The sequence below is a fragment of the Triticum urartu genome, chromosome 3A (assembly GCF_056163025.1).
Source record: "Triticum urartu cultivar PI428250 chromosome 3A, HENAU_Tu73, whole genome shotgun sequence".
NCBI classification, from domain to species: domain Eukaryota; kingdom Viridiplantae; phylum Streptophyta; class Magnoliopsida; order Poales; family Poaceae; genus Triticum; species Triticum urartu.
In genome coordinates, this window is record NC_141875.1 from 18004323 (window position 1) to 18029328 (window position 25006).

At 43.8% G+C, this 25006-nt stretch overlaps 1 protein-coding gene across 1 annotated transcript; it reads right to left on the minus strand.

Annotated features, from left to right (window-relative positions):
• Positions 1–11953: 11953 nt before the first annotated feature.
• LOC125547680 (uncharacterized) lies at positions 11954–13031 on the minus strand. Its single transcript, XM_048711486.2, has one exon. It carries the CDS (start codon positions 12677–12679, stop codon positions 12236–12238), a length of 444 nt encoding a protein of 147 aa, XP_048567443.2. The 5' UTR covers positions 12680–13031; the 3' UTR covers positions 11954–12235.
• Between the last annotated feature and the right edge of the window lie 11975 nt (positions 13032–25006).

The window sequence follows — 25006 nt, forward strand, 5'->3', positions numbered from 1 at the left end:
GTCTAAACGACAACATTAGAATCTGGGTGCTTCCGAAAAATGAAAAACACAATTGTGCTTTCAGAAAAAAAGGGTGAAAGCACAGTTTTGCTTTCGGTGTCTGATTTTCAGTTTTTTGGTTTTCCTGTTTTTCCCCGATTCTATTTTCCTTTTTTTGGTTTTCCTTGTTTTTAGTTTTATCAATTCCCTTTTTTCAACAAAAAAAGTTCATCCAAACTTATCAACATAGGGTCTAGTTTCCAAGATCTCGACACGACAAACCGAACAGTGGAAATGGTTCGTGATTTGGATATAAAGTTTAAGAGGTAAAACATTTTGTAAAAAAAAAAGAATCTAACAGAAAAGCCCAAAACTCTTAGTTGTGACAAGTGTCACACATACAGCGCACCGCCGTGAGAGAAGGTGTGAGTGACCTTTGTGGTCTAATTAGTGATCTCAATTTTTTCTCTCGTGTACAATTTCTTTTAGGCTAAGCTCACTCCACTTTATTCATTCGAAATGTCCATATGGATACAATTTGGGTCTGAAGGTTTGAGCAGCCACAACTGGCGTCTTGCATGTAGACCTAGAGCATATATAGCGAGGCGATGTACCTCGAGATTAGAGTTTCTACCCTCATACACTATAGAGCAGAATTCAAAAGCATTCATATATAGAGGCTACAATATATTTGACAATATATTAGAGTTTCTACCCTCATACACTATAGAGTTTCTATCCACACATGAAGTTGGGCCATGAGTGATTCGAGCAAGGAGAAGATGGCGGGCGCCAAGGAACCGCCTCCACCACCAACATCTGGACATGTGGCGACCAAGGGCAACACCGAGCTCTGCATCAATTGCTCCCTCCCAGGTCATTTCGCTCCTCGTTGCCCTACCATTCGCTGTGATAAGTGCAACAAACTAGGTCATATGGCCCAACTTTGCCAAGTTCTGAGGCCTTGGGAGTGTACCCCCTTCATGTGTGGTTTTCAATCTCCTGGTCAGGGTTTCTTTTATATACCTGATATGTGTGCAGCTAAGCATAGTGTGGAAAAAACCAATAATGTGGTGATTACTGTAGTTGAACGGGATGCTACTGTTAAGGATATTGAGTAGGAATTTAATGCTATATTTGCCAAAAAAACCTGGGAAAAAGAAATGGCGTTGTACTGCCCGCTCTATTGGCCCTGCTCAATATGTGATGCGATTTCCTAATGCTAGTGAAGTTGAGAGAGCATGCTGTTATGGGAAACGCTTGCCGCTGAAAGAGGGGAATATTGTGGTATGCATTACTCCTTGGACCGCTTCGATTGGAGCTAAAGGCATGCTGGAAAAAGCGTGGGTTAGGGTTCGCAACATTCCCACAGAGAAAAGGTGCACTGAACATGTGGCTTATGCCGGGGCTCTAGTGGGGATTACATTAGAGGTGGATGAATCGACTGTGCATAAACCAGAGTATGCTAGAATTCTTCTTGGCTGCATAGATGTCGAGAAAATCCCTCCTTCGGCTGAAGGAGTGCTGGAAGAGCAAATATATGATTTCTTTTATGAAGTAGAAAAAGTTGTGACCATGGGTACTGGAAAAAGTCAAGCCTATACTGCTGTGGACAGCAGTGCATCACCTTCTGTCCCCAAGAAAGCAAGGATGGATTCATATCCTGCTTCTTCAACGGGGCAGGGGGAGACTAGTGCTTCCATGACTGGTAATTTTCCCCCTCCCCAGAACTATGATAAGGGAAGACAGAGGCTTCCTGCAGTAGTTGAGAGTGAAGAAGAGGAGGATAGTGAGGAAGGGAACACCACAGAGCTTCTGATTGAGACTATGGCCAGGGAACATGCAGCTGAAATCTTATTGTGGCTCTCAATCTGATAAAAGTTCCTGTGACAAAATGACTGAAGATCTGGATAGAGATGAAAGAAATGAATATCACAGCAATGTGAACAACATACATAAAGGTGCTTGGGGGATGATTACTCCTATTCCTCCCTCACCTTTGTTTGTGTGTCGTGATGAATGTACTTATGGGAATGCTTTTCCTCCTTTGTCAGACTATGTGGTTTGGCCTTCTCTTCCACATATTGTGCCTCTTGAGGAGGGAACTGTGGAAGGGGAGACAACTGTAGTGTCTATACAGTTGAATCCCCTTCTGGATCACCAATCCATGACTGCATGAGTTGTGAAAAAGAAGTTCCACACCGACAGAAGCAGAAGCTGGAGAGGGTGGAGAATGTGGCGGCAAACAGAATGAGGAAGCGTAATTTGGAAGGTATGGATATGTCCGAGTCAAAAAATCAATTCTCTGCCTTATCTGATTCTGCTATTATATTGCGTGCTGCTCTGATGGGAGTGCAAATCCCTGATGATGACTTTGTTACTGTTGATATCTTGCGTGAATTAGAAATCTCTAGAAATTCGTTGCATGAAAAAATTGATGCTAATTCACAGAAAATAACTGTCAATGATGGATTGGGTAATGATGTGCCCCTCTCTTTAACATGGGATGATGATAGTGGGAATATGGACGAACCATTCATCCTGGTTCAGTCTAAAAAAAAGAAAGAAAAATCATCGCAGGAAATCGGTGATAGTAATATCCCCTAACAAGTCCAGTAGACCTGTGACTAGAAGTCAACATAATAACGAGATGGGTAGGGCTGCTATGGATCCTGGCAGACCTACCAGAGCGAGAGGAAAACCTGAAAGATACAAATGAAAGGGGTTTTTTGGAATTGTAGAGGAGTGGGAAAAAAAGGTATGTCCACCTGCCTGATTGACATGATCAATGTCAATGCTTTAGATTTCATTGGCCTTCAAGAGACTATGAAGAAGGTCTATAATCCTGCATTTTTCAGACAGATTGATCCGAATCATAAATTTCGTTGGGAGTGGAATCCCTCTAGGGGGAAATCAGGTGGCATCCTGTGTGGTATTAGCAAGGATAAGTTTGATATCCTTATGACCAAGTGTGGTAAATACATCCTACAGTTGACCCTGTTCGATAAGAGCAAGAACTGTAGCTGGGCTTTGATGATTGTTTATGGTGCGGCACATGATGAACAGAAGCCTGAATTCATTGCGGAACTGTCATCTATGTGTCACAGTACAAACATTCCGTATCTAGTTGGGGGAGATTTTAATATCATTAGACATTGTGGGGAAAAAAACAAAAAAACATCTATGTCCCATTTCTCAGATGTGTTCAACTCCGTTATACACCTGCTTGGGTTGAGAGAGATTTATATGACTAATGGTTGTTACACCTGGTCCAATAAACAAAAAAACCCGACTCTAGAAAAACTTGATAGAGTTCTCATGTCTCCTGACTGGGAAGATTTATATCCTCTCGCTTCTGTTTATAAGTTGACAAAAGAAATATTAGACCACAATCCTTTGTTGGTTGATGGTGGGAATGCCTCATCTAGATCGCCGGGGAGCAGATGCTTTAAGTTTGATAACGCCTGGCTCAGTAATCCAGACTTTCTCCCTCTGGTTGCTGAGATTTGGACTAAGCCAGTGTATACTTTAAACCCCATCGATTCCTTGAATATTAAACTTAAGAGAATTAAGAAATTCTTTAAGGGCTGGGGCTCCAATTTGTTTGGTCATAACAAGATCAGGAAGAACATTATTAAGCTTGAATTGCAGGAGCTTGAGAAACTGGAAGAAACTGATGGTTTATGCGGGAACGCTTATACTAGGAAGTTGGATATTCTAGTTGAGCTGAATAATATGTATGTGGAAGAAGAACTCCACTGGCATCAACTTTCTAATGAGAGGTGGTTATTGAAAGGGGACAACAACACTGATTTTTTTCATAATGTGGCGAATGGTCGTCGTAGAAAAAATTCCATGATTTCCCTGGAGTGTGGGTCCACTCTTATTGAAGGTACTAAAAATTTACTTGCCCATGCCACTGAGTATTATAAAACCCTGTTTGGTCCGGCTCCTGGCAACAGGTGTCAGATTGATGCCACTTTGTGGTCTCAGGAAGAGTTGATTTCTCCAGCGGACAACGAGGACTTGACCCGTCCTTTCTCGTTGGAGGAAATAAAAAATGCTTTGTTCGACATGAAATCTAACCGTGCCCCTGGTCCAGACGATATTCCTGCTGAATTTTATCAACACTGCTGGGAGGTGGTGGCCAGTGATCTCCTATGCTTGTTCGAATGGTTTCATGCAGGCAAGCTAGATGTTCGAAGACTTAACTATGGCATCATTACTTTGTTGCCTAAGTCGTCAGATGCTAAAAGTATTCGGCAGTATAGACCTATTTGTCTTCTCCGTTGCCCTTACAAACTGCTCACCAAAGCTATGGACATTAGAGCTAGCAAATATGCGCATAAACTGTTTAGTATCCAGCAAAATGCTTTTATTAAGGGGAGACAAATAGTGGATGGAATCCTATCCCTCCACGAAATTCTGCACTATACCCATGTCAAAAAACAAGTGGGAGTGGTCCTTAAACTTGACTTCGAGAAAGCTTACGATAAAGTCAATTGGGATTTCTTGCTTGATTGTCATAAGAAGCATGGATTTAACTCTAAGTGGTGTGGATGGGTCTCTCAAATCCTAAAAGATGGCACGATTAGTGTCAAGATTAACGACGAGGTGGGACCGTACATCCAAAGTGCCAAGGGGGTGAGGCAGGGGGATCCTCACTCTCCTTTCTTGTTCAATATTGCAGCTGATTGCTTGACCAAAATGGTTCTCGCTGCTCAAAAGAATGGTCTCATTAAAGGATTAGCTGCTGATCTTATTGAAAATGGTGTTAGTATCCTCCAGTATGCAGATGACACGGTTCTTTGTTTTGAGCACGACATTGACAAAGCTGTTAATATCAAACTCTTGCTATATCTTTTCGAACTTATGTCAGGGCTTAAGATTAACTTTGAAAAGAGTGAGATTTTCAGTATCGGGGGAGATAATGATACTGACTTGGTTTATGCTAATATGTTTGGTTGTCAAGTGGGCACTCTGCCTATGAAATATCTGGGAGTCCCCGTTACATATTCTGCTCTCAGGAATGCGGATCTGGATTTCCTTGATGGTAAAATTATCAAAAAGCTTGATGCCTGGGTAGCTTATGCGGCATCTTCTGGAGCCAGATTGACGCTGTTAGGATCTAGTTTGGATGGAATTCCCTCCTTCCTCATGTCAATGCTCCTTTTCAAAAAGACTTTCATTGAGAAGCTTGATAAACATCGTAGACGTTTCTTTTGGAGGAGAAAAAATAAGAAACGTGGTTACCATATGGTTAAGTGGTCAAGAGTTTGCCGATCGAAAAAAATAGGAGAGCTAGGTATTAAAGATCTCCATAAGCAAAATGTTGCCTTATTAGCTAAGTGGTGGTGGAAATTAGATACGAGAAATGGGCTTTGGCAACGTATAGTCAAAGCTCGCTACCTCAGGAACAAAACTGTGGCTAACGTACAGAGTCGCTTTTCAGATTCCCCTGTTGGAAAGCGATTATGAAAGTCAAGGACTCATATATGGCGGGTAGAAAAATTGTGATCGAGAGTGGAAACCTTGCTAGGGTCTGGCATGACCAGTGGATCGAGAATATTGTGTTAAAAAATCACTTTCCTGATTTGTTTGGTATATGTCAGGAGCAAGATTGCACTGTTGCATCCTGGGTGGCAAACAATTATGTTCTTGTCTTTAGGCGTAGATTGGTTGGGGTGTTGGGAGAATAGTGGGACTGGATGGTTACGGAAGCTAGAAAACTCTCGTTGAACACCTCTTCTGATAAAGTTCTGTGGGCCTGGGGCAACAAAGGGAAATTTACTACTAAATCATTATACAAATGGTTGGAAAAAGATCTATCAGGCCCTAATTATAAGATGGTGTGGAAAGCACCTATTCCTCTGAAAATTAAGATCTTTCTTTGGCAGTTGTTCCAGAATGCAGTTCTTACTCGTGACAATATGCGTGCGAGGAACTGGCCTGGGAATCCCATGTGCTCCTTTTGCACTAACATGGAAACTGCGAATCATTTGTTTTTCACATGCTCGCTTGCCCGTTCAGTTTGGGGGGTGCTGGGCATGACGGCTGGGGCGTCATGTTGCCCTCGCTCGCTTTGGCAAAGTTTCGCTTGGCTCTATAAGTTCTTTCCAGGCGGAAATCATTTTTATATGATGATTATTGCTGCGATATGCTGGGGGATTTGGATACTCAGCAATAAAGTTACCTTTGATAATCATACTGTTCGTTCGCCTTTAGAGGCTGTCTTCACTTCCTGTTCATTCTTGTTGTACTGGGCAGGTCTGCTTAAGGGAGAAGATAGGGAGAAGCTTCAGGCCGGAGTGAAGAGGCTAGCGCATGCGGCTGCTGCTCTGGCGGACAGATCGTTTCCTCGAGGCAGGCTCCTCTTAGGAGACAACGAGGGGATCCAGATTGGATGATGAAGTTATGCGTCCGGTCTTTTTGCTTAGTCATCTCCCACTGGGGTTGGATGCCCGCTGGGTCTTTTGTCTCCTAGTTTTACTCCGTTTAGTTACAGTAATGTTCCAGCTTGCACTATCCTGGGACTTTTTGGGTTCTTAGTTTGAGCTGTGGCTGTTTGTGTCGTCAGGTTTTCGTCCCATGGCGGATGGTTCGTTCCAGAATCATCCTGCGGTGGGTTTCCTGACGATGCGCCAACTCGCTCTCCCCTTTCGGTTTTTATCTGCGCTCTGGGCGTTTTATCTCATTATGTTAGGTGTGGTGGTTGTACTGCTAAGACAGATTTGGATACAAACTGCTGTATTTCCGTTGATTGAAAAATTAATGGAAAGGGGTGAGAGCCCGGTTGGAAAAACACCATGCAGACCTCCCGGCGTCGTCTTGATGTCGTTTGCAGTCTGTTGCGATGAGCACTTTGGAGATGTTAAGGTCAGATGCTAGTGCCAACGCTTCCCAGAAAGATAGTGCTTCTGCCGTTGTTGGATCTTCAGTACCCGGAATCATCAAGGCCGCAGCATCCAGATGTTTCCCGTTCGAGTCCCTGCAAATAGCCGCAGCTGAGCCATTGCGCAAGGTGCGGGCGTCGCCCCATCAACCCTGGCTTTCGCTACTCCAGCTTCTGGTGTACTGATGATAGAAGTCGTTTGGTAATCAATCTTGACCGGGTAATCAACGTGACTGCTATATCTCGCTGTATCAACGTGACTGATATATCTCGCTTAAAGCGAGAATAGCATCCATCATCTGTCCCGAAGGCGCGCGCATATAGGGCCGGCCCATTAGCTCGGGTCATCCGCTCGCCCTCAGGTCGCTCGCTCGCTCTGTTCCCCCCCAATGCTTTGGTCCCCTTTTCTAGTTTTTCCTTTTCTTCTATTTTTCAGTCGGGTTTCTTTTGTTTCTTCACCAATTTTCTTTGATTTTTTGTTTTTCTTTGTTTTACATTGGGTTTCTTTGTTTCTTACATGGTTTTTCAACAGTTTTTTTCTTTGTTTCTTTCTCGGTTTTCACTTTTTACTGATGTTTTACTTCTATTTTTTATGTCACCTTTTTTTCGTACACATTCAACGGTTTTCGTATACATTAGGAACATTTTTGTATACATGTTCACATTTTGCAAATACACGATTAACATTTTTCTATGAGTACATTTTTTCATACACATTGTATATTTCGTGTATACATCGAGAATTATATATATATATATATATATATATATATATATAACATTTTTAGAATACATGATTAACCTTTTCTTATGTCTACACTTTTAAAGTTCATGAACATTTATTGAAATCTGCAAGCATTTTTTAAGCTGTAAGCAAATTTTGAGTACCATGGCTTTTCTAAAAAAAAAGCGCATTTCTTTTGTTTTCTGACCATTTTTTCAAATGCATGAACAATTTTTATATGCCTGAACCTTTTCTAACAATTTTTGTACTCTGCGAACATTCTGTGTGTACTAACAAAACACAAAAGAGTCCGTAAAAGGGGCAAAAAAGAGCAGAAATTGTAGGGGAGCTAGCGATCCGTGCTAGGTGAGCCCACCCAACTTGCTAACGATTCATCTGTAGGCAATTGTTCGATATGTCTACTCCTGTAAAAGACTCAACTGGTGGCGATGGCATGTCTGCCAACCATCATTTCTTTCAAGTTTATGAACAAATATTATTGTAGTTTGAATCCGTCGCAACGCACGGGCACATTTCTAGTGTGATCGTTACAAGAGATAGATATCAGCGCCAGGAGCTCCTAATTGGCGCTTTAGGCGCCAGCTCTCTAAGCTGACACTTACTCAACCGTCTCGCGTGGGCTGGCCCAACAAGCAATCTTGAAAAGTGTTCATGAATTTGAAAAACCCATGACTTTTTAAAAAAGTATACAAATTAATATTTTGAAAATTTTCATGGATTTGAAAGTTCATTGATTTGAAAAACATTCATCTTATTTTGGAAAAACAGTTCATCGATTTTCAAAAATAGTTCATCGATTTTGGAAAAAATATCCAAAAATTGAAAAAAGCTCATTGATTTGAAAAGAGTTCACGGTTTTGAAAACAAAGTTCATGAACTTAAGAAAATGTTCACAAATTTTCTAAATGAAAATGAAAAAAAGCGCAAAACGAGCCAAAGAAACAAACTAGGTTCATGTTGATTAGTATTGCATTTCAACAATAAAGAATGTTACTAAGCACAACTGAAAGGTTTTCTAGTTGATATTCGCTCTTGAAGCCACCCTCCGATTGCGGAGTTCGAATCACATCACGCACATTTTATCTTGAACGGTTTTACAGGGAAAACAAATCATAGATGGGCCGGCCCAGGGAGGTGTGCGTTGTTTGCGAGTATACAAGAAACAGGTGCCTTAAGGACCGAATAGGAAATGCCATTAGCGCACATATACATCCTTGTTACTTGTTTGCGCTTCTAGCCAGTAAGCCATTGCACATTTCAAGTTTGCATGAACTAATTGATGTAAATAAAGCCGAATTTCCACAAGTTTTTAGTGTTTTTGTGATTTTTCTTGTTTTCACTGGGTTTTGTTCCTTTCTTTCTCTGTTTTACAAGTTTTCTTTTCTTTTCTTTTCTTTTCTTTCTTTCATGGTCTTTATTTATTTATGTCTATTTAATTTTTCATTTTTTCTCTATTTTTCATTCTTCTTCCATTTGTTTCTTAGGTTTATTTTTTCATTTTTTAGTTTTCATTTTTGGGTTATCTTTCTTTCTTTTGTTTTTCATTTCCATATTTTTCGTATATGTAAACACAAATTTTCTAATATAGGTATAACATTTTTCCAATACAAATTTAATTTTATTAATACATGGTTAGATTTTTATACATAAATAAAAAAATCAAGTGCTTGATTAACATTTTTATAAATGCAATATTAACATTTTTGAACAAATGGTCAGTTTTTTTCTATATACATTTAAATTATTTTCAAATACTTGATCAACATTTAACAAATAACTATTCAACCTTTGCAGATGCTTGAATAACATTTTTATATACATGATATAAAATGTCATGATTTTTTAATACATGGTCAACATTTTTCTATATACATTTAACATTTTTAAATACTTATCAACATTTTTTCAAATGTTTGATTAATATTTTTATATACACAATCAATAAAATTCTTCATTTTTAATACATGGCCAAATTGTTTTATACAAATTTAATATTTTTAAATGCTTTATCAACATTTTTCTAATACTTGTTAAAAAATTAAATGCTTGATTCACATTTTTTTAATACATGACCAAATTTTTTACTCACATTCTTTTGTACGCATTTAAATGCTTTATACACATTTCGCACACATGATAAACTTTTTTTCTATACGCATTTAACATTTTTCAAATGCTTGGTCAACATTTTTCAAATGTTTTGATAGAGTGTCTTTTGTAATCTATGTACTATATTTTAAAGGGTAAACAAATTGAAAAATAAAGAAAAATACCAAAACAGAAAACGTAAAAAAAGGAGGCTGCTGCCTCCCGCGCTCGTGGGTCGTCCAGCTCAGTCTTCCCTTCAGCGAGGTTCCTACCCCTCTTGCTGCTGGGGAGACATAGCGAAGTCACTAATTGAGGAGTACTCCTTTCAAAGATCACTCCCACCTTCATAGGTTGTGACCACTTGTTGCAACCTGGAAGTTTTTCTTTTTTTATAGATCCGTTTATTTAAACTATTTTATCTCTTAAACTGTGCGTCTAAATCTCGAACCATTTTCACTGTTGAATTTTTCGCGTCGAGATCTTGAAAACTAGATCCCATGTTGATAGGATTTGACGAACTTTTTTTTCATGAAAAAACCGAACCGGAGCAAGGTTTTTCCCCTTTTCAAAATAGGCACGGTCGTGCCTGTCGCGGAATCACAACTGTGCCTCTCGTGGAATTAAAAAAACAAAAAACACATCTTTTTTTCATTTCCGAGGGGCACGGCCGTGTCTCTCACGAAAGCAGACCCGTGCCTCTCGCGGAAACAAAATTGTGTCTCTCGCGAAAGGAAAAAAAATAGAAAACGTGTTTTCCCTTTCCAAGAGGCACGGCCGCGCCTTTTACGAAAGCACAACCCTGCCTCTCATGGAAGTAAAATCGTGCCTCTCGCGAAAGGAAGAGAAACAAAAAAACGTGTTTTTTGCCTTTTGCGAGAGGCACGGTCGTGCCTCTCGCGAAAGCAAAACCGCGCCTCTCGTGGAGAAATAGAATACACATTTTTTCTTTGTTTCCGAGAGGCATGGCTGTGCCTCTTGCAAAAGCAAAACGGCGCCTCTTGCGGAAGCAAAAAAAAAATGTGTTTTTCACGCAAAATTGATTTTGGTCCAAAAGCTAAGGAAGAACGATGAAAAACCAAAATATCGAAAAAAAAACCGTTTAAAAGGCCGAAAACGCGTGCGGAATTTTTTTTAAAATCCATGGAATTATTTCAAAAGTCAAGAAAGTTTATATTTTCAAGCATTTTCTCAAATTCATGAACGTTTCGTAAAATTCACTATCACTTTTTAAATGGGCAAACATTATTTTCAAATTCACAATTTGTTTTAAACTGTACGAATGTATTAAAAATTCATGCACATTTTTTTAATACAAGATTTTTTTTTGTAAATCCATGAACATTTTTTATTCCTTAAGATTTTTTAGAACCACAAAAAGGATGGTAAACGGTCTTTTTCGTAAGCTAACAATAGAACGGAGGCACATAACCAAACAAGCTGGCCAAAGAAAAGCAAACGCATTGAGCTTCACGGGCCGCGCCTGCTGGTGGCTCTAAAGGAGTAAATTGTTGAAAACCACCACATCTGTGGCTAGAGTACTTTAAAACTATCGTTAGCCACAAATGTAAGCAAACCGAACAAGCGAGCCAGAGAAGTCCATGTCTAGCCCTAGAAGGAACGGGAGGTCCATGTCTAGGGCTACTTCGGCCAATCGTCCGAAATCGTAATCGTTTCACGCGGAAAGCAATTTCGGAACCAAATCCGAACAGACGTTACCCTTGTTCGTCCGTTCTCGTGCTAAAGCATAGCCGATGGCAAACAACCCCTCAAAAAAAGCCGATGGCAAACTTTTTGGTGTGGTAGCTTTAAAGCACGAGGAACTATAGGCAGAGGTTGCGAATGAAGGAGCCAAGCAAGTTACATCGTTTTTGAAATCTGCGGTTTGAAATGAAATCCCTCGAGCCCATCAAAAGCCAAGGCGAATCACCGGATTTCTTTTCTCCTTTATCAAAGGCCGAGCTGCACATCACACTACCGTTGGCCTGCCAACACTGCTAGCTGATGCACTACTTGTGATTTGCTCACAGTATAAACTTGCAAAACTTATACAGATGAGGCACGTACAAACGCGGCCGGCCGTGGCGTCCCCGGCGAGTCCGCGGGGACGGGGACGGCCGAGCCATCGCCGGCGCATGCGGAGGAGAAGCAAGGTATGGAACAGGAGGAAGAAGGCTGCGGAGCCCTAGGATGAAGATCGGAAGGTGGACAGCAAAGTGACCCAACTCGAAAACAAAAATCAGTCCATGTCGTATAGTCGCTCTCCAAACTTATTCCATGAGCTGCTGAACAGAGATTTGTTGAAGATGCTTCCAAGAATAACAATGTCGAAAGTTATGTGCCAACATCGCTACTACATGGACCACCACAGCAGCAGCATCAACCTCTCTGCGATCGCAGCAAGAAACGAACAAAGCAAGGGCCGGAACAACTCGACAGCACGAAAGAAAAGCTACACCCACATGTCCGCACGAACATGGCAGCCGGATTCCACGGGACGGAGCACGACGTCGGTACGACCGATGGACGGCGGATCACTCCGGGATGGCGACGAGCATCGGCCGCCACTGTCTCCGCATCATGAGCCGCCGCCGGAACCCGCCGAACATGAACCTCCGGTACTGCTGCACGGCTGCGGCGCTAACTGCCAGCGGCGCGTCCGCCGTGGTTACCTCGGGGCGAACCAACTCCATGTCCGCGTGATGCTGCCGTTGCCGCTCGGGCAGCAGCACGTGCTGGACCTCGAGGTCCTTCCTGGCGCTGCGGCGGACGGCGCCGGCGACGTCCGGGCCCAGGAGCTCCTCCAGCGAGCCGCTCCGGCCGAGGAGTAGGCTCCTCTTCTCCCCGCAGCCGTCTCCCTGCTGGTCCCCGGCGCCCGCGGGCGGTCTGTGCAGCTTGTTGCCGCGGCAGAGCAGCCGGCGCACCAGCAGCCACAAGCTCTTCGCCCTCGGCCTGATCTGCAGCGTCCCAGCAGCCATCTCTCCTATTCCGACTCCGAGTATCCCAGCTACCACCGTTCTCTCTCTCTCTCTCTCTCTCTCTCTCTCTCTATCTGCCTCTCCGGCCGCTACGAATATATATTCCGCTCCCGCTCAATCACTCATGGTACTACTACTCTTGTCCGGCTGCCGCCGTAGCTCGTGGCTATGGAGGGAGGACGACCGACCTGGGACCTGGGACCTGGGATTCAGGGGAGGATCCAGAAATAATGGCCGCCTTGGACTGGACTCGCTCTCTACGGCGCCTATAAAAGCTTTTGTCGCAGGGGAATTGTCTATGGCGGGGCACATTCTTGGATTTGTTTTGCTTACGTGCGAGGGCCGCAATGCAGGGCGCGTCGCCATTTGGAGGCCCCGAGAGCGGGGCGCGGGAGGTGGTCTGCCCAATGGACAAAAAGAAAAAGGAGCCCCCAGTGTCGCCGTCAGGCGCTACCACCTAACGCCGCGCTAAAAGACGCGAGAATTTCGGTGCCAAAAGAGACCAAAGACCAGGTGTAATGTATAGACCGGGTGTATTGCATGAGTATGTGGTGTGTCGCCTTCGAATCCCAGTTAGACTAGGACCAAAACACAAGCTTCCATATCTCTAGATAAGATTATCATGGTGAGGAGGGGTTTTGAGGCGTTCGCTAGGCTGGAAGTACCTCGACTAAGGCCAACTCCAGCGTGCGACCCCATCCTGTCCGGGTGCGTTCGTTTAAGATAAAATATACAAACTAAACGGCCCAGCGTGCTGACGTAAACGGACTTTTATCCGTTTTATGTCCGCTTTCGACCTATCCCGGCTCAAGTTTGGACCGGTTTTGAGGTGAAACGGATAGCGCGCGGATGGACGGGACGCGCGCTTATCCTTCCCTGACCCACCTGTCGGTGGCACAAAGCACTAGCCCGGCGCATCATTTCGCGTCATTTCCCCCCAAACCCTCCCACGTCCCGTCCACCACCCTCCCCGCCCATGGCCGACGCCCCGCCGAATTCCGGCGGCCAGGACGTCGACCCGCCCGGAAAGGTGAAGAAGAAGGCGGCCCAGGGTCCGAAGAAGCCGCGGTCGGAACTCACTTTGGCGGAGCTCCCAAAGATGGACGCGGAATCGGCGAAGAGGAGGAATCGGAGGGCGGTCGTCAAGGGCAAGAACGCCGCTGCCAAGTTCGCCACCGAGCGCGCTGGGCTGGAGACCGCGCGTTTGTGACGCCCCCGGTTCAATCGTACACTAATCATACACGCAAACGTGTACGATCAAGATCAGGGACTCACGGAAAGATATCACAACACAACTCTAAACACAAATGAAAGTCATACAAGCTCCATATTACAAGCCAGGGGCCTCGAGGGCTTGAATACATAGCTCGATACATAAGCGAGTGAGCGGAAGCAGCAATATCTGAGTAAGCTAAACAAGTTTTCCCTTAAGAAGGCTAGCACAAACATTAACGATCGAAGAGGCAAGGCCTCCTGCTTGGGACCTCCTAACTACTCCTGGTCGTCCGCGGGCTCCACGTAGTAGTAGGCACCGTTGGGGTAGTAGTAGTAGTCGTCGAGGGTGGCATCTGGCTCCTGGGATCCACCATTTGGTTGCAACAACCAGAAGGAAGAAAGAAGGGGGGAGGGGAGCAAAGCAACCGTGAGTAGTCATCCAAAGTACTCACAAGCATCAGATCTATACTAAGTATGCATTGGTATCAAATGGAAGGGTTATATCTGTGGACTGAACTGCAGAATGCCAGAATAGAGGGGAAGGCCTAGCCTATCGAAGACTAGCATCTTCAAGCAGCTCCAAGCATCTTGCAGCATGTAGAAGAGTATAGAATAGCAGTTTATAATTAACAAGCATGTTGTAGTATTAATGCCTAGAGATACTTCCTCGACTCTCTGCGAGAAAGTAATCCCGGAGCCACATATTTCAAGTATCCATTTCAAGTTATAATAGATCAGGATATAAGTTTGAACGTCCGTTACCGTGGACACGACTATTAATAGATAATCTTCCCCGCAAGGGTGCACCACGTTTTCCAACACGCTTGATTACTCTGGTCGGACACACTTTTCTGGGCCAATGCCCGGATTCGGAAGATCAACACGTCGTAGCCCTACCTAGGCTCAGCAGAGAGGTCCTCGCCGGTCTACATCCTAAGCACTCCGGGGTCTGGGCCCATCGCCCGTTGCACTCCGGGTCGTTGTGCGACGAGCCGGGACGAGCACCACCTCATACTGGATGGCATTGGCCCAACAGACCCACAATGCTGAACTGGACGTTTGACAAAGCTTCGACTGATACTGCGACGTCGAGGCCCATAACTATTCTCGCGTGGTGATTAGTGCGTAAAGGCCAAAGGCCAACTCAGAACAAATACCCAGACCTATTAGTGCATTATTAAAAGAAGTGACGGCTGTCAGGACAAGTTGGAGCTACCACCCCCTCCTGGGTGATACCGCTAAACAGCCAGCCGCCACCGTAACTCCTCGGGTGCTCTCCGGGCCTGCCCGACTTTCACAAAGGTCTCAAGTAAAGTCAAGGTAACCGTGTGTCCAAAACATCAAGGAGGAAGACCCGAGGAATCACCCTCAGTGGATTCTACTCGATGTAATCATCAAGGTGAACGTAAGAGGAACCACCCTCGAGGTTTACACTTGAGGTGTTGCACGACAGAACTGTATCGGGAATGGTGAAGGAGGAACCACCCTCTTTGACCATGACCGAATAGCTACACTACAGAGTTATCATTGAGAGTGCGTTGTGAGGTATCACCCTCGGCACTCGATAGTAACTATGCAGAGTCGTATAATGATCTTTTCTAGTAGCTTTATTTAATTTTCTAAAATCAATTACCATTCTATAACCTGTAACAATTCTTTGTGAAATGAGTTCATTCTTATCATTAGGAACAACAGTAATACCTCCTTTCTTAGGGACACAATGAACATGACTTACCCATCTACTATCAGCTATAAGATAAATTATACCTACTTCAAGAAGTTTTAATATTTCCGTTCTTACCACCTCTTTCATCTTCGGATTTAACTGACATTGGTGATCAACAACTGGTTTAGCATCAGGTTCGATATTAATTTTGTGCTGACATAGAGTGGGACTAATGCCCTTTAAATTATCAAGAGTATATCCAATAGCAGCCCGGTGCTTCCTTAGAACTTTCAATAATCTTTCTTCTTCATGTTCTGAAAGGTTAGCACTAATAATAACAGGATATATCTTCTTTTCATCAAGGTAAGCATATTTTGAAGTGTTTGGAAATTGTTTTAATTCAAACACACGATCACCTTTAGGTGGAGGAGGATGTTGGGAACGTAGCAGAAATTCAAAATTTTCCTACGTGTCACCAAGATCTATCTATGGAGAGACTAGCAACGAGGGGAAGGAGAGTGCATCTACATACCCTTGTAGATCGCTAAGCGGAAGCGTTCAAGTGAACGGGGTTGATGGAGTCGTACTCGTCGTGATCCAAATCACCGATGACCAAGTGCTGAACGGACGGCACCTCCGCGTTCAACACACATACAGCCCGATGACGTCTCCCATGCCTTGATCCAGCAAGGAGAGAGGGAGAGGTTGAGGAAGACTCCATCCAGCAGCAGCACAACGGCGTGGTGGTGGTGGAGGAGCGTGGCAATCCTGCAGGGCTTCGCCAAGCACCACGGGAGAGGAGAAGGACTTAGGAGAGAGGGAGGGGCTGCACCAAAGGCATAAGGTGTGTCTCAAGAGGCCCTCCTACCCTCACTATATATAGGGAGCCCAAGGGGGGGTGCGCCAGCCCTAGGAGATCCAATCTCCTAGGGGCGGCGTCCAGGGGAGGTTTCCCTCCCCCCCAAGGCACCTAGGAGGTGCCTTCCCTCCTTGGGACTCTTCCTTAGGGTTCCCCCTTCACCCTAGGCGCATGGGCCATAAGGGAAGTGGCGCCCTAGCCCACTTTGGGCTGGATCCCTTCCCACTTCAGCCCATGGGACCCTCCGGGATAGGTGGCCCCACCCGGTGGGCCCCCGGGACCCTTCCGGTGGTCCCGGTACAATACCGATGACCCCGAAACTTGTCCCGATGGCCGAAATAGGACTTCCTATATATAAATCTTTACCTCCGGACCATTCCGGAACTCCTTGTGACGTCCGGGATCTCATCCGGGACTCCGAACAACATTCGGTAACCACATACAAGATTCCTTTATAACCCTAGCGTCATCGAACCTTAAGTGTGTAGACCCTACGGGTTTGGGAGACATGCAGACATGACCGAGACGTTCTCCGGTCAATAACCAACAGCGGGATCTGGATACCCATGTTGGCTCCCACATGTTCCACGATGATATCATCGGATGAACCACGATGTCAAGGACTTAATCAATCCTGTATACAATTCCCTTTGTCTAGCGGTACGATACTTGCCCGAGATTTGATCGTCGGTATCCCGATACCTTGTTCAATCTCGTTACCGGCAAGTCTCTTTTACTCGTTCCGTAACACATCATCCCGTGATCAACTCCTTGATCACATTGTGCACATTATGATGATGTCCTACCGAGTGGGCCCAGAGATACCTCTCCGTTTACACGGAGTGACAAATCTCAGTCTCGATTCGTGCCAACCCAACAGACACTTTCGGAGATACCTGTAGTGTACCTTTATAGTCACCCAGTTACGTTGTGACGTTTGGTACACCCAAAGCATTCCTACGGTATCCGGGAGTTGCACAATCTCATGGTCTAAGGAAATGATACTTGACATTAGAAAAGCTTTAGCATACGAACTACATGATCTTGTGCTAGGCTTAGGATTGGGTCTTGTCCATCACATCATTCTCCTAATGATGTGATCCCGTTATCAACGACATCCAATGTCCATGGTCAGGAAACCGTAACCATCTATTGATCAACGAGCTAGTCAACTAGAGGCTTACTAGGGACATGGTGTTGTCTATGTATCCACACATGTATCTGAGTTTCCTATCAATACAATTCTAGCATGGATAATAAACGATTATCATGAACAAGGAAATATAATAATAACTAATTTATTATTGCCTCTAGGGCATATTTCCAACAGTCTTCCACTTGCACTAGAGTCAATAATCCAGTTCACATCGATATGTGATTAACACTCAAGGTCACATCCCCATGTGACTAACACCCAAAGAGTTTACTAGAGTCAATAATCTAGTTCACATCTACCATGTGATTAACACTCGATGAGTTCTGGGTTTGATCATGTTTTGCTTGTGAGAGAGGTTTTAGTCAACGGGTCTGAATCTTTCAGATCCGTATGTACTTCACAAATTTCTTATGTCATTTTGTAGATGCAACTACTACGCTACATTTGGAGCTATTCCAAACAACTGTTCTACTATACGAATCCAGTTTACTACTCAGAATAATCTGGATTAGTGTCAAAGTTTGCATCGGCGTAACCCTTTATGATGAACTCTTTTACCACCTCCATAATCGAGAAAATTCCTTAGTCCACTAGTTACTAAGGATAACTTTGACCGCTGTCTTGTGATCCATTCTTGGATCACTCTTGTACCCCTTGATGACTCATGGCAAGGCACACTTCAGGTGCGGTACACAGCATAGCATACTATAGAGCCTATGTCTTAAGCATAGGGGACGACCTTCGTCCTTTCTCTCTATTCTGCCGTGGTCGAGCTTTAAGTCTTAACTCCATACCTTACAACTCAGGCAAGAACTCCTTCTTTGACTGATCCATCTTGAACACCTTCAAGATCATGTCAAGGTATGTGCTCATTTGAAAGTACCATTAAGTGTTTTGATCCATCCTCATAGATCTTGATGCTCAATGTTCAAGTAGCTTAATCCAGGCCTTCCATTGAAAAACACTTTCCAAATAACCCTATATGCTTTCCAGAAATTCTACGTCATTTCTGATCAACAATATGTCAACAACATATATTCATCAGAAATTCTATAGTGCTCCCACTCACCTCTTTGGAAATACAAGTTTCTCATAAACTTTGTATAAACCCAAAATCTTTGATCATCATCAAAGCATACATTCCAACTCCGAGATGCTTACTCCAGTCCTTAGAAGGATTGCTGGAGCTTTGCATACTTATTAGCATCTTTCAGGATTGACAAAACCTTCCGGTTTGTATCACATACAACCTTTCCTCAAAAACCGTTGAGGAAACAATGTTTTGACATCCTATCTGCAAGATTTCATAAATAATGCAGTAATCGCTAATATAATTCCAACAGACTCTTAGCATCGCTACGAGTGAGAAAGTCTCATCATAGTCAACTCCTTGAACTTGTCGGAAAACATCTTAACGACAAGTCGAGCTTTCTTAATGGTGACATTTACCATCATTGTCCGTCTTCCTTTTAAAATCCATCTGCACTCAACAACCTTATGACCATCGAGCTGTTCTGTCAAAGTCTACACTTTGTTTCCATACATGGATCCTCTCTCGGATTTCATGGCCTCGAGCCATTTATCGGAATCCGGGCCCACCATCGCTTCTCCATAGCTCGTAGGTTCATTGTTGTCTAGCAACATGACTTCCAAGATAGGATTACGTACCACTCTGAAGTAGTACGCATCCTTGTCATCCTACGAGGTTTGGTAGTGACTTGATCTGAAGTCTCATGATCACTATCATAAGCTTCCACTTCAATTGGTGTAGGTGCCACAGGAACAACTTCCTGTGCCCTGCCACACACTAGTTGAAGAGACGGTTCAATAACCTCATCAAGTCTCCACCATCCTCCCACTCAATTCTTTCGAGAGAAACTTTTCCTCGAGAAAGGACCCGATTCCAGAAACAATCCCTTATTGCTTTCGGATCTGAGACAGGAGGTATACCCAACTGTTTTGGGTCTCCTATGAAGATGCATTTATCCGCTTTGGGTTCGAGCTTATCAACCTGAAACTTTTTCACATAAGCATCGCAGCCCCAAACTTTTAAGAAATGACAGCTTAGGTTTCTCTAAACCATAGTTCATACGGTGTCATCTCATCGGAATTACGTGGTGCCCTATTTAAAGTGAATGTGATTGTCTCTAATGCCTAACCCATAAACTATCGTGGTAATTCGATAAGAGACATCATGGTATGCATCATATCCAATAGGGTGCAGTTATGATGTTCGGACACACCATCACACTATGGTGTTCCAGGCTGTATTAGTTGTGAAAAAATTTCCACAATGTCTTAATTCTGTGCCAAACTCGTAATTCAGATATTCATCTCTATGATCATATCATAGACATTTTATCCTCTTGTCACGACGATCTTTCAACTTCACCCTGAAATTACTTGAACCTTTCAATAATTCAGACTCGTGATTCATCAAGTAAATATACTCAACATCTACTCAAATCATCTGTGAAGTAAGAACATAACGATTTCCACTACACGCCTCAGCACTCATTGGACTGCACACATCAAAATGTATTACTTCCAACAAGTTGCTTTCTAGTTCCATTTTACTGAAAACGAGGCTTTCAGTCATCTTGCCCATGTGGTATGATTTGCATGTCTCAAGTGATTCAAAATCAAGTGAGTCCAAATGGTCCATTTGCATGGAGTTTCTTCATGCATATACACCAATAGACATGGTTCGCATGTCTCAAACCTTTCAAAAACGAGTGAGCCCAAAGATCCATCAACATGGAGCTTCTTCATGCGTTTTATACCGATATGACTTACGTGGCAGTGCCACAAGTAGGTGGTACTATCATTACTATCTTTTGGCATGAACATGTGTATCACTACGATCGAGATTCAATAAACCATCCATTTTAGGTGCAAGACCATTGAAGGTATTATTCAAATAAACAGAGTAACCGTTATTCTCCTTAAATGAATAACCGTATTGCGATAGACATAATCCAATCATGTCTATGCTCAACGCAAACACCAATCTCGATGGTAGAGGGAGCGTGCGATGCTTGATCATATCAACATTGGAAATACTTACAACACATATCGTCAGCTCACCTTTAGCTAGTCTCCGTTTATTCCGTACTTTTTATTTCGAGTTACTAACACTTAGCAACCAAACTGGTATCTAATACCCTGGTGCTACTAGGAGTACTAGTAAAGTACACATCAACACAATGTATATCCAATATACTTCTATCGACCTTGCCAGCCTTCTTATCTACCAAGTATCTAGGGTAATTCTGCTCCAGTGGTTGTTCCCCTTATTACAGAAGCACTTAGTCTCGGGTTTGGGTTCAACCTTGGGTTTCTTCACTAGAGCAGCAGCTGAATTGCCATTTCATGAAGTATCCCTTTGTTCCCTTGCCCTTCTTGAAACTAGTGGTTTCACCAACCATCAACAATTGATGCTCCTTCTTGATTTCTACTTTCGCGGTGTCAAACATCGCGAATATCTCAAGGATCATCATATATATCCCTGATATATTATAGTTCAACACGAAGCTCTAGCAGCTTGGTGGTAATGACTTCGGAGAAACATCACTATCTCATCTGGAAGATCAACTCCCACTCGATTCAAATGATTGTTGTACTCAGACAATCTGAGCACAAGCTCAACAATTGAGCTTTTCTCCCTTAGTTTGCAGGCTAAGAAAATCGTCGGAGGTCTTATACCTCTTGACGTGGGCATGAGCCTGAAATCCCAATTTCAGCCCTCGAAACATCTCATATGTTTCGCGACGTTTCAAAAACCGTCTTCGGTGCCTCAACTCTAAACCGTTTAACTGAACTATCACGTAGTTATCAAAACGTGTATGTCAGATGTTCGCAACATCCACAGACAACGTTCGAGGTTCAGCACACTGAGCGGTGCATTAAGGACATAAGCCTTCTATGAAGCAATGAGGACAATCCTCGGTTTACGGACCTAGTCCGCATAATTGCTACTATCAACTTTCAACTAAATTTTCTCTAGGAACATATCTAAACAGTAGAACTGAAGCGCGAGCTACGACATAATTTGCAAAGATCTTTTGACTATGTTCAGGATAATTAAGTTCATCTTATAAAATCCCACTCAGATAGACATCCTTCTAGTCATCTAAGTGATTACATGATCCGAGTCAACTAGGCCGTGTCCGATCATCACGTGAGACGGACTAGCCAACGTCGGTGAACATCTTCATGTTGATCGTATCTACCACACGACTCATGCTCGACCTTTCGGTCTTCTGTGTTCCGAGGCCATGTCTGTACATGCTAGGCTCGTCAAGTCAACCTAAGTGTTTGCATGTGTTCCGAGGCCATGTCTGTACATGCTAGGCTCGTCAACACCCGTTGTATTCGAACGTAAGAATCTATACACCCGATCATCACGTGGTGCTTCGAAACAACGAACTGTCGCAACGGTGCACAGTTAGGGGGAACACTTTCTTGAAATTTTAATGAGAGATCATCTTATTTACTACCGTCGTTCTAAGCAAATAAGATGTATAAACATGATAAACATCACATGCAATCAAATAACAGTGACATGATATGGCTAATATCATATACCTCCTTTGATCTCCATCTTGGGGCTCCATGATCATCTATTACAAGAACATGATCAATCTCATACATCACATATATCATTCATCACATCCTTTTGGCCATATCACATCACATAGCATACCCTGCAAAAACAAGTTAGACGTCCTCTAATTGTTGTTTGCATGTTTTACGTGGCTGATATGGGTTTCTAGCAAGAACGTTTCTTACCTACGCAAAACCACAACGTGAAATGCCAATTGCTATTTACCCTTCATAAGGACCCTTTTCATCGAATCCGATCCGACTAAAGTAGGAGAGACAGACACCCGCTAGCCACCTTATGCAACTAGTGCATGTCAGTCGGTGGAACCTGTCTCACGTAAGAGTACGTGTAAGGTCGGTCCGGGCCGCTTCATCCCACGATGCCGCCGAATCAAGATAAGACTAGTAACGGCAAGCATATTGAACAAAATCAACGCCCACAACTACTTTGTGTTCTACTCGTGCATAGAAACTACGCATAGACCTAGCTCATGATGCCACTGTTGGGGAACGTAGCAGAAATTCAAAATTTTCCTACGTGTCACCAAGATCTATCTATGGAGAGACTAGCAACGAGGGGAAGGAGAGTGCATCTACATACCCTTGTAGATCGCTAAGCGGAAGCGTTCAAGTGAACGGGGTTGATGGAGTCGTACTCGTCGTGATCCAAATCACCGATGACCAAGTGCCGAACGGACAACACCTCCGCGTTCAACACACGTACAGCCCGGTGACGTCTCCCATGCCTTGATCCAGCAAGGAGAGAGGGAGAGGTTGAGGAAGACTCCATCCAGAAGCAGCACAACGGCGTGGTGGTGGTGGAGGAGCGTGGCAATCCTGCAGGGCTTCGCCAAGCACCACGGGAGAGGAGAAGGACTTAGGAGAGAGGGAGGGGCTGCACCAAAGGCATAAGGTGTGTCTCAAGAGGCCCTCCTACCCTCACTATATATAGGGAGCCCAAGGGGGGGGGTGCGCCAGCCCTAGGAGATCCAATCTCCTAGGGGCGGCGGCCAGGGGAGGTTTCCCTCCCCCCCAAGGCACCTAGGAGGTGCCTTCCCTCCTTAGGACTCTTCCTTAGGGTTCCCCCTTCACCCTAGGCGCATGGGCCATAAGGGAAGTGGCGCCCCAGCCCACTTTGGGCTGGATCCCTTCCCACTTCAGCCCATGGGACCCTCCGGGATAGGTGGCCCCACCCGGTGGGCCCCCGGGACCCTTCCGGTGGTCCCGGTACAATACCGATGACCCCGAAACTTGTCCCGATGGCCGAAATAGGACTTCCTATATATAAATCTTTACCTCCAGACCATTCCGGAACTCCTCGTGACGTCCGGGATCTCATCCGGGACTCCGAACAACATTCGGTAACCACATACAAGCTTCCTTTATAACCCTAGCGTCATCGAACCTTAAGTGTGTAGACCCTACGGGTTCGGGAGACATGCAGACATGACCGAGACGTTCTCCGGTCAATAACCAACAACGGGATCTGGATACCCATGTTGGCTCCCACATGTTCCACGATGATCTCATCGGATGAACCACGATGTCAAGGACTTAATCAATCCCGTATACAATTCCCTTTGTCTAGCGGTACGATACTTGCCCGAGATTCGATCGTCGGTATCCCGATACCTTGTTCAATCTCGTTACCGGCAAGTCTCTTTTACTCATTCCGTAACACATCATCCCGTGATCAACTCCTTGATCACATTGTGCACATTATGATGATGTCCTACCGAGTGGGCCCAGAGATACCTCTCCGTTTACACGGAGTGACAAATCCCAGTCTCGATTCGTGCCAACCCAACAGACACTTTCGGAGATACCTGTAGTGTACCTTTATAGTCACCCAGTTACGTTGTGACGTTTGGTACACCCAAAGCATTCCTACGGTATCCGGGAGTTGCACAATCTCATGGTCTAAGGAAATGATACTTGACATTAGAAAAGCTTTAGCATACGAACTACATGATCTTGTGCTAGGCTTAGGATTGGGTCTTGTCCATCACATCATTCTCCTAATGATGTGATCCCGTTATCAACGACATCCAATGTCCATGGTCAGGAAACCGTAACCATCTATTGATCAACGAGCTAGTCAACTAGAGGCTTACTAGGGACATGGTGTTGTCTATGTATCCACACATGTATCTGAGTTTCCTATCAATACAATTCTAGCATGGATAATAAACGATTATCATGAACAAGGAAATATAATAATAAATAATTCATTATTGCCTCTAGGGCATATTTCCAACAGAGGACCTCCTAGAGTTTCAATAGGCTAATTGTGTTTAAGCAGGGGACGTTGTTCAAAGAAAACTTTATCTATTTCATTTCTTTCATGCATATATGTAAATCATTTTCATGGTCTAGCAAATATTGTTCTAAAGGATCAGTAGGTGGGATAGCAATAGAAGCAAGACCAATTAATTCATCCTTACTAGGCAATTCTTTTTCATGATGATTTCTACTAAACTTTGAAAAATTAAACTCATGAGACTCATCACCAAAGCTAACACCCACAGTTTGTTTCTTGCAATCTATCTTAGCATTAACTGTGTTCAAGAAAGGTCTACCAAAGATAATGGGATAGAAGTCATCTTGCGGGGTACCAAGAACAAGAAAATCAGTAGGATATTTTATTTTCCCACACAAGACTTCAACATCCCTAATAATCCCACAAGGTGATATGGTGTCTCTATTAGCAAGTTTAATAGTAACAACTATGTCTTCTAACTCAGCAGGTGCTATGTCCTTTATAATTTCTTGATATAGAGTGTAAGGAATAACACTCACACTAGCACCCATATCACATAAACCTTG